The following is an 18,599-nucleotide window of genomic DNA, read 5'->3' as shown; positions in this document are numbered from 1 at the left end:
CATTTAACATGAGCATTGTTTGATGTTCAGTATTAGGGGTCAGATAAAACAGTGAGTTCACGTTTCGATGCAATACACAATGCATCCAATAAAAGCATGTAAAACAACAAAATATATGGTATCAGTTATGTTTTTTAAATTAGATATTGTGTGTGTTCAGATAATTCAGTAATTAATATAATCTACAAAAAATCTTGTGCACTGAAATCTAGAGTTTTTGAAAGACAATCAGTGACAATGGTGATGTCATTCTATAGGATAATAGCAACTGTTGTAAGATGACATTTTATTTTGTTATAGATGTTTCTACTTTTAGTTTTCCATCATTTCATTAGGAAGCTATTTGTTATTTTTCAATTTGAATTAGTGAAACTTTAAACATGGTGTTTTACATAAAAAAATAAAATGTCAAACAATCAATCAAATTGTGAACAAAATCAATAAATTGAGGTAGTCCTGCTCTGCAGTTGGACTGGACCTGGAATCTCTGGAGGCAGTGGTTGAGAGGAGGACGAGGAACAAATGTCTTGAAATTTCTCTCACCCTGTCTATGATGAGCTGTGGATGAGAAGTTCCTTCAGTCAATGAATCATCCCACCACGTTCCTTCCCTCTGTCATCAGACTGTTTAACTCAATAACTGTCCCCACACTGACCCCCCCGCCCCAACCAAATTCCTTCAATTGCCTTTTACACTTAAAAAAAAAAACAAATAAAATATTATGATTCAGTTTTTCAAATTTGTGTGTCTGTCCTACGGTTTTTATATTTTTGCACTAATATAGTACATGTTGGTATTTAAGTTTGTGTCTTACTGTGTGCTCTTTTTTATTATGTTGAAGAAGAAAGAAGAATTAAATTTCCCCTCAGGGAATCAAAAAAGGTATATTCTATTCTTTTCTATTCTATACAAGTAAAACCACAAGTCATCCCCACATCCCTCCGTTGTTTTTCTGAGGTCACCCCTGAGCACCACATCCCTAATCATAAGTCAATGCTGCTGCAGCAGTGACAGTTGCATTATGGGTCATTTCAACCACTAGAAGGTGCCACGAGCTTTATGCAGTAATAAATCTAACAATGGTTCATTCTTTGAAACATTAAATACCAGTTTGATCATAAAACTAACCAATTAAAGCTTCTGAGTCTGACTGAAACACAGGGTATAGATTACATGACCTCTGTTTAAACCAAAAACATGCACCACAACCTTTTCACACAGTGATATTTATGGCTGTGCATTTCTGCTTTCAGGCTGTGAGTTCTTCAGATATAAATGAAGAGGTGTCAGCTCTCCTAATATTGGACTCCATAAACAAGTAAATGTCATGTAATTTACAAACTTTGCCAGGCAAGTAGATCATGACGCACAGTCACAGTTGCTTTCCACCTGAAAAACACACCTCCATATTTATTCACCACTTACACATGATCCATCATACAGTATGTACAACATTTCAACCCAGAAATATCAAGGGATAAAAATAATAATATTCATCTTTCAATCGGTAAAAAATACTCCGTCTTGGTACAACTTGGCCATCTTGATTGCACTAGATTTAAGCTAACTTTTAGATGTTTCTAATGAACTGTGATATTTATAAAATGGCAGTAAAGTTAATTTGAAGGAACTTCATGAGCCAAGAAAACATAGTATATCAATGTAAACAAATGCTTACATGTCTGTAAAGGTATACAGAGTGTGCAGGACCTTTGTGCGCCGGTATCTCAGACATACAGTATGTACTGTATAGAGGGTTTTCACGGCGCGTCATCAACCCGGAAGTCGCCATGTTGGTGATATGCAGCAGGTTAACAAACCGAACGCACACAAGCAAATCCCTAATTTTGAGAGGAAATGGTGAATTATTGCCATGTTTCTGGCTGTACCAATCGGTCAGACCGTGAAAAACATTTGGAGTTTTAGAGACTGCCAAAAGTGATTACAAATTAGGGTAAAAATGATTAGAGGAAAGGAGGCGCTTGTGGTTAGCAAAGGTAAACTAGGACCTACGAATCAAAAATCTGAGAAACATCCACATTTGTTCGGCCCATTTCTCGTCAGGTAAGTAAATAGTTGATAGCAGCGGCTCTTAACCAATTTTTTAGTGTGATGATAATAATATAGTTCATATCAAGGTACTGCATGTGGCATTATTGACTTAATATAATCACATTTAATAGCCTGCTACAGTAGCAACACAGTTCTTAAAATGTAGAGCTAAAATGTGCTGAATTTCTAATTGTATTCCAGATAAAAGGTCTGAACTTTTACTGTTATTGCTTTACTTAATTTGGCCTTCACAGCACATCTGTCGTTGATGACTTGATATTGCATCTCCCTCACCCATCCACACACCATCTGGTTATAGGCCTCCAAACGTTTATAAGATTTAAAGTCTTCCACTGTGTATGGGCTTGGTGAGAAAACCAGGGTAGTTGACGATATCAGGATAAATAATAGATGGGTCGTCAATGATCCAAGACGAGGGAGCCGCCTCGTATGGATCTGCACCACCAATAAAGCGTAACTTTTCCAAATATTGTGCCCTTTCCTGAGGACCAAGTCATTCCCTGTATACCTATGCATCTATAATGTATTTTGAGGAGCTTTTCTGTGGTTTATCCATCGCAGTGTTTACCTCTGTGTGCCTCTAACATGTAGTGTTTACCATCACGTACTGCCAACATGGCCGCGCATCCGGGTTACTGCCCAGTACGTGACGTCGGTGAAAACCCTCTATAGGTGTGTGTGAGCGTGTGTGAGGGGGGAACAAAAAGTCTTGTGCCCTCTCTGGCAGATGGATATGCAATGTTCTTCTTCCATCTTCTGTCATGTCTTCACCACAGTTAAAAATCACGTTTAACCTCAAACCCGTTCCAACACACTGTGCTCTTCCTTTAGCTGCGATCTGAGGACACCCACTCAGAAACTTGACAGCTTTCGTGCGTAACGCAGCACATTGCAAATAATTTGGCTGTAATGAGGATGAAATAATTCTTTGAGCTATCAAAAAGATGCTGAAGAAGTAGCACCCTTTGTCAGTCCCATAGTATTAACATGTGAGTCCCAGTGTTGCATTCTCTGGCAGTGTTCGTGCTGACGCTCTTGCTGGTGTTACTGGCGTTTCCTACAGCTATGTGGAAGGCATTCAGCCTGTTCCTCCAACTCAGGGCACGGAGTGCCAGCATTGGCAGGTCGTAAGAGGATGTAACGTGTACGGTGGCGAACTCCGCCCCTGGAGCAAGGGCCCAGACACAGGCCCCAAGATGACCAGAGGGACACTTCACAGTCCAGTGGAGTGGCTGTGGAGTGCAGAGAAGATGTGTTAGAGCAGTGGTTCTCAAACCTTTTTGGATCAAGTACCCCCAAGTGCCTCCTTTGTCTGACTACAACATTTTGCTTAAAATTCTATGAAAAAAGAACAACAGAGCTTAATGAAGGAATGAATGAGTGATAACACACATTTTAAATAATCAAATTTTGTAAATAAGTGGAATGAAACAGTATTTAGTGCTTCCTGAATAAAGTCATTTCTATAGTTTTATCATTTTCGGTCATCTCCCTCCAGGTGTGGGACCAAGACTGACTCTTGTATTTTCAGTTCATGTTCTAATTAAGATCATTTCCATCATCATTTTCATGTTTTTCATTTTTAACTAAAAAGTAAACATTATAAAACCCACATTTTCATTGCTTTCATTTGTTATTTTTCCACTCTCGCTCAAATACCCCCTGTAGCGCCATCATCTCGTACCCCTAGTGGTTCACGTACCACCATTTGAGAAAGTTAGAGAATGTAGACACACTAAGGAAACAATGACTGGCGCTGTGGTTTACTAAACCCCTAAAATAAATAACACATTTGTCATATGTTTTTAGAATGAAGCAATTTCCCCAACATGTCTCATTGAGTCTGATTTGTCTCTGAAAAAATGAAAAATATATTGAATCAACCACAGAGACTTGGACTTCAGATCTAATGATCCTTTATTTGGAAATGTTTTTCAGTCTACAAATTGAGTTTAAATTCCTGCAATATGACGTAAAATAGTTCCTACTTCATAAATCAATGGCTGAGTTTTCTGTAATCTTACCTGAGAAGTGCCGGGGGATGATGGAGTTGGGTAGAATATGATTAGACATTAGTGTTTGACGGTCCCCTGATCGGCTCTGTCGGGTGAACTTTACGCTGGCCAGCGGCGGGAGCTCCTTTAAGCGTGGGTAGTAGAAGGAATTAGCCGGGTGGTTGGGTATCTGAGACGTGATCTGAGCCAGTCAAAAGACAACAGTAAGACGTGATTTAAGAAACATGTCAACAGATTCTCAAAAGGACTTCAAATACACAATAGCCTGCTTTAAAACACATGCTAAACGATAGATGGTGTATTATGTAACCAAGCCTTTCTATGGTCAAATCACATCAGGTCAGTCATCAGGGTTGGAAAGTAATCATTTAAAGGACCACAGCTAACAATGGTGCTCATACATCTATCCAGGGGTGTCAAACTCATTTTAGCTTAGGGTCCAAATATGGAGCAGTTTGATCTCAAGAGGGCCACAGATTTGATGTGGGAAAACAAGTCATTATTCAACATTATTGTTCCCTATAGTTTGCACTTCTACGTATACATAAAATAGAAAATGTGGAATAAACTTACAATATCCAAGCAATAAGTTATAGTTATCAGTCCCAACAGGATCTTTACTCATAACTTTTTTTGATTTTGTTACCAATTTCTATCTAATTAAGGAAAATTTTATGTAATCATTTAAGAAAAATTGAAGGATTTTGTAAGAATTTTGATTATTTTTTCAACAATTTAACATAAAAAATGTCTGCCATCATGCAATATAAGCAGGGGGAAAGCAAAAAGGACAGCAAATGATTTTGAGTTTCATTCACAAAATGATTCATGCTTTCTCTGGTATTTTTACTTTTTCCCGCGAGCCGAATTATTTGCTCCAAAGGGCTGGATTTGGCCCCCGGGCATTGAGTTTGACACAAGATGGGAGACCTTTTTTGTTGTGTTGCGCAAATAATGACTATATGCAGATTCATAAATCTTTAGCAAATCTTGGGTTACACAATGGATTCAAACTGATGGCCCTCCAATTAAAAGCCTGCTTCCTTAACCATTAAGTTCCCATTGCCCAGAGTGGTGGCTTAATTCTGTTTTGGTGCTGTGACGTACAACATCAGATTAATGTTCCTCCTTTAGAGGAGTCATGTTTATCCTACTGTAATACATCATATTATACCATAACGTGCCATAGTCTGATGCATCAATTACCTTTGTGACATTTTCTTTAGGGTTGGTTGGGAAGTTGGGAGAAGAGAAGGTGAACCCACTGTCCGTGCCCGCATCATATGGGTGGAGGTCAACAGTCACGTCTTGTTTCCACTGGTTTCCCTCGCAAAGATTTAGGCTGTTCACTCCAACAAACCAGTCAGGGCTGGGAATCATCTTTACCATTAGGGATACCTGTAGAACAACAAGGTTTACTGTTTCACTGAGTGTTCAAAGCCACGAGGGACAATATTATACAATATGTGAGAAAAGTTGTGACACAAATACAGTTTTGTTAGGTGAGCATCAATATTGAAAGAAACAGGACAGTCTAATGCACCATAAACAAAATTCAAGTGTTCAAAGGTAATGTGGACACTAGGCTGTTAAGTGTTTCCACATAGCTGTGACATTTTGTACGGTATGTGGGTATGTACTCAATGTGGATTATGGCCTGTGTCAAATTAAGCTTTTGAACTTGCCAAATATTTAATTAAGGTGATATTCATAACAATCTGTGAAATATATATATATTAGAAACATATCACAGATTAAATTCTGGATCTAGTTCATGGTTCAATAATTTAGTGTCACAAGACAAAGAATGTCATTTGCCATGTATTTTTAGCACACAACAAGCCACAATAATTCTGAACATCTATATTTAAAACAAGTTGAATATAGCAAAGCTATCTGTAAAGCTGACAAAGAAAAGAGCAGGCTAGAAAAGGTTTAGTGCAGTAGTTTATTCTCTGTATGAGAAATAAATCAATTTGCACAAAAACATAGCTGTCTAAGCGCTAACTACACATGCATTTGAAATTATTATCACAGATAGCTACATAGCTAGCCAGCTAGTATTAAATCATTATTGAAAGCCAGCTCTTTGTAGCTCTAACCAAGATTTTAGGACATTAAATGTCCTGAAAGGACTTGGAACAACTGACCAAAAGCAACAAAATAGTTTTTTTTTTTTTAAAAGAAACCACAATAGAGGGAAAGCTTGGTTGACCAAAACCAAAGATGTGAAGTTTGAATAAGTCACGGTGACCGCATATTCACAAATAACCAAATAGTTAGATCCTGGTTGATTTCATGAGTAAAATTTCCACATAAATCTTTCAAATGTAGCACTTTCAACTTTTTTCTTAACAGCGTGTGTGCTTAGAATCTGCTGTAGAATTATTGTGTTTAATATTGAAGCACATTTGTCATTGGAATATAGACAGTTTAATCTATAACTGATTGTGTGGTAAGCAACGAGGTTTGTTTTATTTATCTGGAAAATAACCAGGGTTTAGATCTGCATGTTGGTCATAGAGGGAATCAGGTTACTGGACTCCCTTATAAAATAGTCAAAACAAACAAACGCTAATTGTGTGTTGCAATGCGCAGTGATACGCATTCAGCAGACATGATGTAAGTGAGTTGTAATGGGTTTGTTTGAAACTTCACCTTACTAAACCTTTGATGTGGATCTGTGTGTGTATGTGTGCACCCTGCTCTGTTTCCTGTGCGGGGCTGTGCTGTCTCCTTATTGATGGATGTTTCCTGAGAGATAGTGACCTCACGCAGGAAGTAGCCTCGGGGTCAGTGCTCAACGAGGTGGCAGTTGACCAGAAAACAGCAAAGGCCTCCCTACTTGCGAATGCTGCTGATATTTGAGTACCTCGGCCAAGCTGTTGGGTTTCAGAGTGGGCGTGGACTACTGTGGGTGGATGGATAGCAAAGGGTGGCCTGGATTAAGATGGAGTGATGAATGGAAGAGTGCAGAGTAGAGATTAAACGAGCTTCTCTGGCAGAATGGAGCAGCAGGGGGAGCAGATAGTGACAGCGTGACACGTAGCGTCAATTTCTCTTGCATGTGTGAAGCATGACGGCAATGAATGGGGAGATTAAAGGCAAGGCAACAGATACCTTTGATCTTGCTGAATCCAGTACTCATCCCCTCTCCTGCCTTCCTTGTTTTTGCGCTTGCACCCTTACTTCCTCTCATCCTTTTCAGTAGTCCCTAAAAAAGTCATTTTCCATGAATCAGTCCTGTTGAATCCATCGGCCACAGCGTGGATGTCTTCTCCTGACTCTTCCTCTCCACTGGTTCGATCAGTTCACGGTGACTTGCCGTGTACAAACAAAGACATATCTCTTGAGTGCAGACAGTTACTCAAAGCTTCCATGATCCTTCTCCCGCTTTTGACGACACAGCAAATCCTTCTCAGTCATCCCCTGAAAGCCTCTAACCGCATCCTGTGGCTCTGGTTGCATTAATGTTTAATTGTTGCCCTATTTCTCTGAGTAGTGCTTTGTTGGCATTGTCCATCTTAAATTACACAGTACACAGTTAACAGCAGCACAAGCAGGGGTGCACTGGCCATCGGGCATACCCGGCATCGCCCCGGTGGGCTGGTACGGTTCTCTACGTTTTTTTTTTTTTTTTTTTTTGGGGGGGGGGTTAGATGAGCGAGTGGAGGAAAATATGGGAACAGGTGGCCAAAAATGGTCAGAAAGTGGTGAAAACGTGACAAAAAAGGAGTGTAAAGTGACTAAAACAGTCAAGAGTGGCCAAAAAATGGGCAAATAAAGAAGAACCAGGTAGTATGTAGTGGCAATGGGTAGCTTTAATGAACAAACTGTGGCAAACAATAGTGAAAAAGGGCAAAAATGTGGAACAAAAAGAAGCAAAATATAGGGAAAAGGGGAAACAAATGGTATCTATTGGGCAAACGTTAGCTTATTTGGATGAAAAGTGGCCCAAAACTATTTAAGAAAGGACAAAAATTTGGATAAAAGTGATTAAAAAAAAAAAGGCTATTTATTGGCAAAAGGTTTTTTTTTTTTTTTGAAAAGGGGCAAAAATGGGGAAAAGTTTCCCCTTTTAAGGTTTTCTGGGGGGAATAATAATTGTGAAAATGTGTATAACAAAAAATGTGTTTAAACAAACACAAAAACTCAAAAGCCATACGTTAAGCATCACTGACTTAATAATGGCTTCTACATGGGGTCTGCTGATAATGCAGTGGGCTGGTCTGAACAGAAAATGCCAGGGTGGAAGTTTTGTCCCAGTCCAAACCTGAGCACAAAGCTTGTGAACCTGGGGGATGAAAATTACACAGACCCGGAACTTTCAGGATATGAATGAGGAGGGTGTGAAACTGAATGGCGTTTATAAATAAACGTGTGTGTGCAAGTGAGGGAGAGACTCAGGAAGGATAGTGACGGGACGGCAGAACAGGAAATTAACCTGTCAAAATGTTTACATCACGTCACGTTTCTAAACAAATGCTTTTGTTTTTGTTGTTCTGTCCGCTGATCTAAAAACAGACGCTAGTTTAAAAGCAGCCACGCCACATCATACAGCCAGATGACAAGCTGTAAAGCTGCCATCCATGAGTTGAGCATTTGAAAGATGCCCTTTGACAGGCATGTTTATGATTCTTAAGGGCCCTCGGGTTCAAGCGATGGAACAACTAATAAACAAATGTAGGTCACCAGACGTCAGGTCGGCAGACACACACACACACACACACACACACACACACATCTAAACGCTCCAGCAAGAAAGCCTTTCCTCTGATTTCACCCAACTGCTTTTATTCATTAATACTTCTGCTTGAAACTCCCTGACCGTACTTTCTCTTGCACATGTTGTGCCAAAATCTTTCAACCTTATTTATTTTCTGGCACCAAACTTAACCTTGAGTCCAACTGTGACCTCTGCTCCAATGCAAATGAGCCATGCTACTAGTTTAAATGGGGATAAATGAGGGCTTTCAGCTATTTGATGTTGGAAAAATAAATGGATAGCTTCCAGTGACTTGATTTAATAGGAACAATCACCTTTGTATTGCCACAGGTGCTGATTCCTTTCTGGGCTGTGTTGGAAAGATAAAATAAACCAGGGACTGTTACATAATTAGGAAAAAAAATCCACTTTATTTGTCTAAACTATTGGTTTTCCAAATTTCGGACCACAGACGAAGAGAGATTCAAAAATTGTGTGTGAAGTGGAACTATTTAAGTTGAATATGAAAGTGGTTATAAGTTTAATGCAAAGTTGGTTGCAATGTGACAGTTGTTGCATAGTTTAAACTGGGAATAAATGCAGCAGCGGCTGCAAAACTGTGGCTTTGACTATTTCAGGGGTGACAATCACACAGCCCACAAACCTCAACCAGTTTGCTAGACTGTCCAATTAAGCCCAAGAAATGACTTTACTGAGACCTAAAATAATCACAGGACAATCATAACTTTGCGTATACATGCATGATCCTATACAGCACTGTGTGTCATATGTCATTTTCAGACATTGTCCATCTAATTTGACTAAGAAAAGAAACCTGCTGTTGCTCTGCTCTTGTTACTTCACCTCATCCTGGGCCTCTCTGTCCTGAGCTGGACATCAGGCAGCAGACAGAAGATGCATTTTCATTACCCTCGGAAATCTAAATAGTGCAATAAATCTGGTAATGTAAACACCTGTGATTCGAAAAAAAACACTCAAATATCGCTAAAAAGGTTTTATGCTTTCATGAGGAGGTATTTCAGACGTTTCGATCTTGAAATGTGTCACAAAAGCGCCATGGAAACACTTTTTCTGCTAATAAACATCACAGAATGTGACGTACCTGGTCACATGACCACTTCTCTCTGAGAAAACATGGCACGGTACGTGTAAACAGAAAAGGAGACCAGGACATTTCTTAGAATTATACTTTAAAATCATTACTGCCACATTAGACAAAGGGACACAGAGTGTTATAAGGAGGCTCTGAGCGAAGTCTCGCTGAAAGAGATTTCACGGGAGTTACGAGGCTCTTGTCTACTTTGTCGACAGTTAGAAACCACTTTTATTTTGCGTAAATCTGTAATGGAAACCCAGCTAGTGTACAGACCATGCAGGATGGTTGTGTGCGTTTGTTGCCACAGATCAAACGTGCTTAGTGTGATTTAAGAGTTTAATCAAAGCAATCAGCCATTGGTGTGGGGTCTGCATTGATTTTGTCTGTTTTTCTGCGAGCAATCAGGAAGTTTAGAGATATTGAACAAACAGAGGATCACATTGATGAGTATGGCTGCCACTGATTTAAAGTTTTCCTGAGATACAAACAAGACACAGTATGGTGGAAGAAAGTCTTTGATGTGAGAGCTGCTGAGGATGTTCTAATTTTTACCATATTATTTTCTGAATGACTTTTGTGTTGATGGTGGATTGGGGTTTTATTTGAACCTACCAGTGAGTTTCGGGGCTGCAGGAGCATTTCTGTGGAGCTGTGTCCGATGCCGTTTGGGATGCCGGCCGTTCGGTACATGGCACCAACGACGCGCTTCTTCCTGGCCTCCTTTGCAGTCTTCATCACCTCCACAGTCACCCCGAGTTCAGCAAAGTTCTGCACCCCGAGGCTGGCTGTAGTGCCCTCCTCCCATAACCGAAAATGGTTATTATGGCTTACCGCTACAGGAAAAGAAAGAGATGACATGAGTAAGATGCGTATTCACTGGAATGCATATCAATGACAACTAAGCACCACAGAGGCTGAGCCAGACGGTGAGATCATTCCCACAATGGAACCTTATGTGATTCTATGAAGTGTGCCTCTATGATACACTTCAGTCCAACAGATGATTCTGAAAGTATTGCCAACATGAGTTTCTTTGGCATTATCTCATCATCTTCTTTTGTTACTGATGAAACCACAACTTCCAGCAGGAACATTCAGATCTCAGACTTCGTAGCCACAAAAAACAACAACAATAATTTTAGCGATTTTCTAGAGCCTTATCAATGCTGTTTCCTAAACCCTGGGCCAACTCAGCCATTTGTTTTGGATTCCTGTGTTAACCTCTGATTATCTATGAAATGTGTTCTGAATCAGAACACTGATCTAGGTTTAACAGTTTATACCTGCGCAGGACTGAACTGGGCCGGCGGTTTCAGGGCAGAGTGAGGTTAGCCAGAAACATGCTGACAAATGCTCTGATGGTTCTGCCTTACCTCACTCACTCACTCACACGCACACGCACGCACGCACGCACACACGCACGCACAGAAATATCCATTTAAAATTCTCCTTACACACACTGAGCCACACACACTAAACGCCCAACAAACTTCACACACTATCTTCTTTCTCCACAAGCTGCTATTAGTTGTGCATTTAATTACATTTCCATCCGACCAAATTTCCCACAAGCGTCAAGACCTCGAAACTGAATATCACGTCATGTTTAAACCCCACCAAGCCTTCAAAGCCCACACATGCCTTCTTCTCCACCAGTACCCTTGGTCCTTCACTCCAAGTCCTTTGAAGAAAAGCAACAAAGAGGCCTTAATCACCTCCAATTCTGCAGAGGTGTAATAATCTTCTCTTTTTCTTTTATTACAAATTTCCAATCTACATTTGTATTTCATCCTTTGCAGCCATCTTTCATCCTTCTGAGCGCTGTGTGTGTTTTTTTTTCTTTTGTAGTGAAGCCAGTTCCCTGCTCTCACCAACCTTAATACCCAATGCCGCAGCGATGAGTCCTAAAATTGGAAGAAAGTGTAAGTCAACATTTTTGCTTATTTGGTTTCATCTTCATGGAGTCAATTGGATTTTATGGATAGATTTTCAAAGAGGTCAGATAGAAGAAAACTCAGTCTTGTACTTTTCACATTTTTCTACAAGATTAAACAAGCATCTGCTTTATCTTTATGATCAACACATCTTTTTTACCAAACAATGTGTGTAGGGTTGCTAAAAGTTTTATTTTCTCCAATAAAATATAACTAATAGATTAGTTCTTCAGCAAAGCAAGAGGCCAACTTTCAGAAAATAACAAAAAGTAAAAAATTGTCCCTATTTTTCTTTATTACGAAGGAACAATAAACTTGAGAATCTCTGGTGCCTTATACTATATATATATATATATATATATATATATATATATATAAGGTAGGGCATCATCCCCTTGGCAGGACACCATCGGCCGAGCTGAAATCCAGACAAAGCCACTGCCGCCACAAAGCAGTCCAAGATGCATGCATGCAGTACATGTACACACATGTGCAAACATCTGCCAGCCATCCTGTGCTTCGTGGCTTTGTGAAAAAGAAGAATGGAAGAATCTAAATCCCATCCTTTCACTCCAATTTCCCTTCTTCTTGGCTCTGAGGTAAGTGGTCTGACCGGACACGCCCCAACTATCATCACCTATTTTCACTAGCCCCAAAACCTACAGTTTATACTGCCACCACTGCGGTAAACCAGTGGAAGTGTGGGAAAAAAAAGCAGCCTTGAGTCAAGTTGAGGAAATGGAGAATATATAAAGATGTGCATGGTCTGAACAGAGAAGGTAAAGAAACAAAGAGAAATACCATCTGCTAGTATCTAGAATCTCAATGCACTTCTCTGTGTATACGTCTGTTTGCCTTAAATTAGGTTATAAAAGAAAACATACAAGTCTGTCCTTGGCCCAAACTGAGGTTGAGGTCATAATGACTCTAGTGACATGACAAAGTTCTTTGCCATTTCAGTTTTTGCACTTTGAATCCTAATCTTTTTCTCACCTATGAGTTTGGACCACTGTGCAGGAGGACGGAACAGCGGGTACTGCTTAGGGAAAGCCTGTGGGCTCCAGTGACCTGTGAAAACCAGGATATAGGAGGCAGGACCTTTAGCGGTGCAGTCCGTCCCATTAGGTGCCGGTCGGAAAGGCACAGCAAACGTGAGGCAAAGCTTCACAAGTAAAAAGAGTAGCCGCTCCAGCCAACCACAGGTCAGGTGCTCCGATGACATCATCTAGGGGAAAGATGAAAAAATGTTTTACTTTTTCATCATTAAAATGTATGCAGCATGATTGAACAACAAAACATGGGGAAATGCAATGTCTTATTACATTAATAAGCACATGAGCAAATGATTGATTTAAGAAAAACACACAAATCCTCCTGAATTTACAAAATACTGCATTTAATACCGTACAGTTACAAACATATTAATCCCAGTGACACCTCAAATGAAGAGTATCAAACTCATTTTAGTTCATATATACGGAGCCGTTTCATCCCTAATGAGCTGCAGATTTGAGTTTATACCTTAGTTTGCATTCCACGTATAACTGATTTAAGCTAAATGTAAGGCTCAATCTTCTCTTCAAAATTCTATAATATATAATTCTTTAATTCTGTAATTTTGTGGGATTGTTTGCAAGAAATTGCATAAATTTAAAAGACTGAAGAGTTTTTCTTTTTTTAAACAATTGTGATTAGATTGTGAATAAAAATATATACAGTTGTGTGATATAGGCACAGGACAATTGTCAGCCCATCCAAATATTATTGAGTTTAATTTAATTTGTGACTATGAAGGGAAAGAGGAGTCTACATCTGAATTATTTGGTAAATTACACATATGATTCAGTTTTACATTCTCCTGCGGGCCAAGTTAGACACTCCAAAGGGCCGGATTTGGTTCCTTGATCTAGAGTTTGATACATGTGGGTTAAATCCTTCTTCTGCAAATTGAGATTCCAAATCAGAGCTTATAACTACAGCGCAACACCAGCTTTCTATTATCACACTTTTTTTTTTTTACTTTGTTTTTATGAGATATTCTTACACGAACAACAAACAAGGATATAACAATAAAAATGTCAGACAGGGTCAGTACAGGTTCTACGTGCATTAATTCCTGAGTTTGATCTTTTTGAAAGTGTAATTCAGAAGCTGAGTCCCAGAAACACATTCATCTGCACATCATATTCATCAATATCCTCGGCAAACGCAGGAAAAAATAGAATAATTCTACAAATAATAGAGTAAGACATTTGCACAGAATAGAACAAGCACTTTTACTGTTTCAGATTTGTGTAAGATTTCCATGGTTCCCAGTACTTCTCAAACTTACCACTGACATATCTCATAAGATAAATCTTCCCAATGAACTTATATATATTTTTAAACAGCTGGACTGAAATTTTAAAAATTAAGTGAGATAGATCACGTCAGATTCACACTTAATTGAGTGCTCTACTTCATATGTTTGCTTATACATTCAGAGAGAGCAATGGGAAAAAACCCTCCTGCAGTCTTTCTTTGTATATGTGAGTCAGAACTATGTTATGCCTGTTTCCTCTGCTCATTACCTGTTATTGCACATCCTTCCAGCTCCTCCACATTTTCTCCATCCTACTAATTAGCCCAACTGTTTCTGGTTTAGAGCATGGCTTAATGAGATAAAACAAACAGCTCTGTGCTGCAGATCACTCTGTTTTCCAGGGTGAAAACCAATTTACACAAATCCACTCCAGATTGAAGTTTCCAAAGAAGCGTTCAAAAATAATCCAGACCAGCAGAATGGCAGAAATAAGCACATTTAATGTAGTTTAAGGTATGGTCATTGCTCTCTTCTACGTGGCCATGGAAAGGTTAAAAAATCCATGAAGAAGTGATTTACCAGAAATTAGAATCAAACTAATACTTTGTTCATTGTGAGTTTGTATTTATAAATGACATATTTGTTGAAGGATTTGCTCCCAGTATTTGTTCGATTCTCACTTTTTTTTTTTTTTTTTTTACTTCCGTTGTAGCTTTTGTGTTGTGTTGTGTTGTGTTGTGTTGTGTTGTGTTGTGTTGTGTTGTGTTGTGTTGTGTTGTGTTGTGTTGTGTTGTGTTGTGTTGTCTTGTGTTGCGTTGCGTTGCATTGCGTTGCGTTGCGTTGCGTTGTCTGCTTTCGGTCAGTGTTCATTTTGTTGACAAAAAGTTTTTGTCATTGTTTTTGTCGACTATATATTTTTAAGTGACAATAACTACACTATGAATAATTATCTTTATTTATTTTTTTCTAAATGCATCCGAACAAAAACTAAATCGTAATATACATTTATTTTCATCAAGTCATAAATACTGAACTATACACAGAGGAAGAAATCCAAAGCTTCTTTTTTGTTTATACAGGCGTGGAAGGCGGGACAAGCCTCAATACATCCCTTCTCAGTTTGCTATATGATAACTGAAGCTTTAAAAATGCAATAACTCTCGTGTTTTATATTTTAGTCAACTAGACTATAACTGAAATAGCCCTGATGGCTACAATTGGAATAAAACTAGGACTATGACTAAAACTAAATAAAAAAAAGAATGCTGTGAAAAGTAACACTGCATTCATGGCCACTGCACACTTCTGAAGCAATAATATATTATTGATATTCCAAATAATCCTTATTCTATTATTTGATTGAAATTTGAGAGGAGAGATTATAACTTAATGTCTGATTTTTTTTTTATTTATTTTTTTTTTTATGAGTGGAATACAGAATGCAAGAGTGGTCATACCACAAATTATAATACTGTAAGTGAAACTCAAAGCAGCTGCAGTTAGATCTGAACAAGTCAACCAGGGCACAAACACATAGCAGTCATGTCCTGCACATTGTCCCTGAAGTCTATTTCCAGAGGTCAGATAGTGTTACTCTGCCAATGTGGCTGCAAAACTCCATCTCTGACACTTTTCTTACTGCAGCATTACATATCCTTCGGTGTTTTATCAATTCTCCATTTCTAGTAAATGTATAACCACTGCAGAGTTTAACAACCCATCATAAAAATACCCTGAGTGTGGAAGAGCAGCTTTGATCCCACTGCTCAGATATCTGATCACCTCACTGGCTGCAAAGAAGCAACTAGGTCCAAAAACGAAATTCTAACTCTTCTATTTCACCCAAACAAAACATCGCTGATCTTTTCATGGAAAGACCTTCCCCATCAGATTGTGCATTTACGTGCTACTGTGCTTTCTACTTTGCTCCTCTGTGCTTATTAAGGGAAAAAAGGAGGTCAATCCTGTTTGAGCTTGTCACACAGTCTGACCTATTTTCAACCCTTTTCACAAACACACATTTTTGGCAAAGCAAAGCTGGTAATTTACTCAAACATTATACTTTTCCCTGAAGTGATTTGTTGGTCAGGGATTGGCGTGTGATCTCTGCTCCCATAATAACCAATAATCCTTTTCTCGGCGCGATTCATCCAGACTGTTCAGCACAACCTCTGACCTTCCTTCTGAACTTGTCACACAGAGGAGACATTTCACAAGTTCTTACAGTCAACACACTGATCCACCCCCAGCTGATGTATACGGTGAAATGTGCACAAGGCTATCATACACAGAGTTTGCTTTGGGGGGGGGGTCATGTGACCATCGTCTTTCTTTCAAGGCTCAAGCGGAGCCTACATCTCTCTATAACTCTCGTTCTGATACTCGTTAAAAAATTTAAATGATTACTGTTAGTTTCATGTCACAGATGTTGCTTCGACCTCAGATGTTGTAGTATAAGTTTCACAGTGAAACGGTCCCAAACTTTTGAGACTTTAGGTTGGTTCTTCTTCTGTTGCGCAATTCTTCTTCACAATGTAAATATGACACTGCGGCCAGCAGTTCATGTATGATACTGCAGAAAAAATGAAGTAGAAACCGGCAACAACGTGTGGACGCAAATTATTGTTTCTAAACAATATGACTGATGTTACTAATCATTTTTGCATTATTGTACTGTATAAGTTACACACAGTGTGGTTGGCGCAAATCTCGAGACGGTCTATGTATTTAATTCTATTTTTTCTTTTGCCTACCCCCCCCCCCGGCAAAAATCTCAAACTCCGCCTATGCCGGCTATCCCTGCACAAAGCTGACTCTCCTTCCTGCAGCGCAGACCTGCTGTCATCAGTCAGTGTGGATCGACACATGCAACACTTTTTCTGTCAGGCACAAGACACAATAAAACAAGGGGATGTGGCGAAGAGCCAAACATGGCAGCTGCCAGCCTGTGGGCTTCTTCACCGTGTGATTACAGAGGAAATACACACATTTATCATACATACACAGGTCATCAGGTGTGCACACACAGGTGGGGATTTCTGCACACTGCCCGAGGTGAGTTCCTTTTTAACAAGGAGATGTCAGGAAGACGATCTGCTTCTCAGATGTGGTTTTTTTTTCCACAGTTTTTTTAATTTATTTTTTTGGCCATCAATGAATACACGTGTTTGTAATAATGAACAATAACTCTTTGGCTATTGTATCAATTCATTAAAGTATGAAAACACGGGAACGCTGGAGCATCAGTGGATCAGGAATGCACTGAGATAGTAGGTCAGAATTTCAGACATCATCTCATGCAGTTGGATGAGAAACCAGAAACCAGGAGAGGCTTAGGAAGGAGTTCAAACACAGAGTAAAGTGCTGAGTTTGGTTGACTTACTTCAACTCACACGAGGACTGACAAGGCTGAACAATGAAGGCATGTTTTTGGATACTCAGCATTGATGAGGGTGAATGAAGAGTTAGTGCACAGAGATGCAAAAATACAGTAAACCATGACTTTGTTTAAGAAAGGAAAAAAAATGACTTATGGCCACATTATTCCTGTATGGCATGAACTCACAGGTGGAAATTATATGTCACTTTTTTGTAGACTTGTACTTGAGGCAGCTTTATATTGCTACTGTAATTTTTCTAGTTTATATACCAGCTGCTGCTCTTTACAGGGAACACTGGGCACTTCTATACGTCACTCCTGGAATTGGTTTGAAAAGATTTTGTGTGCGGAACCATTCCCATAACCTTTTTTATGGTATTCTCACCAGTAAGTGCATAATACACAATAAAAGTATCATTATAACTAGTATCATAGCCACAGTTACTGCATAACTTTGTCTTTGAAATGATTCTGTTCAGCAGGCGTTTAACAAGGAATATGAGCCGGGATTATTAAACCAACTGTAATTTTACACTATTAATGACAGTCTACTCTCACAATTCATAAATGAAACATGATTGGTAATATTACATCTGTGTATCAAATCTGCAAATCTGTGGCTTTTAAAGGTTTTTATGCATCTGTGAAAGACACGGCTCTGATTTAATGTGTACATAAATGCTTTTTTTTTGCTCTGAAACAGAGATTTGATCTGTTCTTCTGCTTTATCTTCAAACCATCACATCCTCTTAAATAAAAAACACAAATTCATCTGTATGGGAGTGCCAAACTGAACTGTGGGACCAGAGAATGAATGGAGTCCAAGCAGTGTGTGTGTGTGTGTGTGTGTGTGTGTGTGTGTGTGTGTGTGTGTGTGTGTGTGTGTGTGTGTGTGTGTGTGTGTGTGTGTGTGTGTGTGTGTGTGTGTGTGTGTGTGTGTGCGTGTGTGTGTGTGTGTGTGTTTCCTACCTACAGAGGATCAGTCAGTGACAGATACAGGATCCACACACTTGCTTCTTTTTTCTTTCTCCTAACTGTCCGTCGGCTGGAGCCTTATCCGTCTTTATCCTTCTA

At 39.2% G+C, this 18,599-nt stretch overlaps 1 protein-coding gene across 2 annotated transcripts; it reads right to left on the bottom strand.

The window, feature by feature from the left end:
• Window positions 1-1,390: 1,390 nt before the first annotated feature.
• On the bottom strand, window positions 1,391-18,599 carry spon2a (spondin 2a, extracellular matrix protein). 2 transcript variants are annotated; one of them, XM_028460089.1, is made up of 6 exons: window positions 18,495-18,599; window positions 12,838-13,069; window positions 10,523-10,743; window positions 5,295-5,486; window positions 4,098-4,269; window positions 1,391-3,305 (listed from the first exon to the last, which is right to left on the bottom strand). In XM_028460089.1, the coding sequence occupies exons 2-6, from the start codon at window positions 13,067-13,069 to the stop codon at window positions 3,118-3,120; spliced, it is 1,005 nt and encodes a 334-aa protein (XP_028315890.1). In that variant the 5' UTR covers window positions 18,495-18,599; the 3' UTR covers window positions 1,391-3,117. The 2 variants fall into 2 exon arrangements, with proteins under 2 accessions (XP_028315890.1, XP_028315891.1); XM_028460090.1 differs by having other exon boundaries at window positions 18,499-18,590.

The sequence above is a fragment of the Gouania willdenowi genome, chromosome 10 (genome assembly GCF_900634775.1).
Source record: "Gouania willdenowi chromosome 10, fGouWil2.1, whole genome shotgun sequence".
Classification (NCBI taxonomy): Eukaryota; Metazoa; Chordata; class Actinopteri; order Blenniiformes; family Gobiesocidae; genus Gouania; species Gouania willdenowi.
This window is presented reverse-complemented; position numbering and strand designations above follow the sequence as displayed.

Coding starts and splice junctions, on each gene's coding strand:
- spon2a (XM_028460089.1), bottom strand. CDS start 13,069: ATGATGTCATCGGAGCACCTGACCTGTGGTTGGCTGGAGCGGCTACTC. Junction 10,744..12,837: donor ACAGTGGTCCAAACTCATAG/GTGAGAAAAAGA, acceptor CTTTTCCTGTAG/CGGTAAGCCATAATAACCAT. Junction 3,306..4,097: donor CATCCCCCGGCACTTCTCAG/GTAAGATTACAG, acceptor TGCACTCCACAG/CCACTCCACTGGACTGTGAA.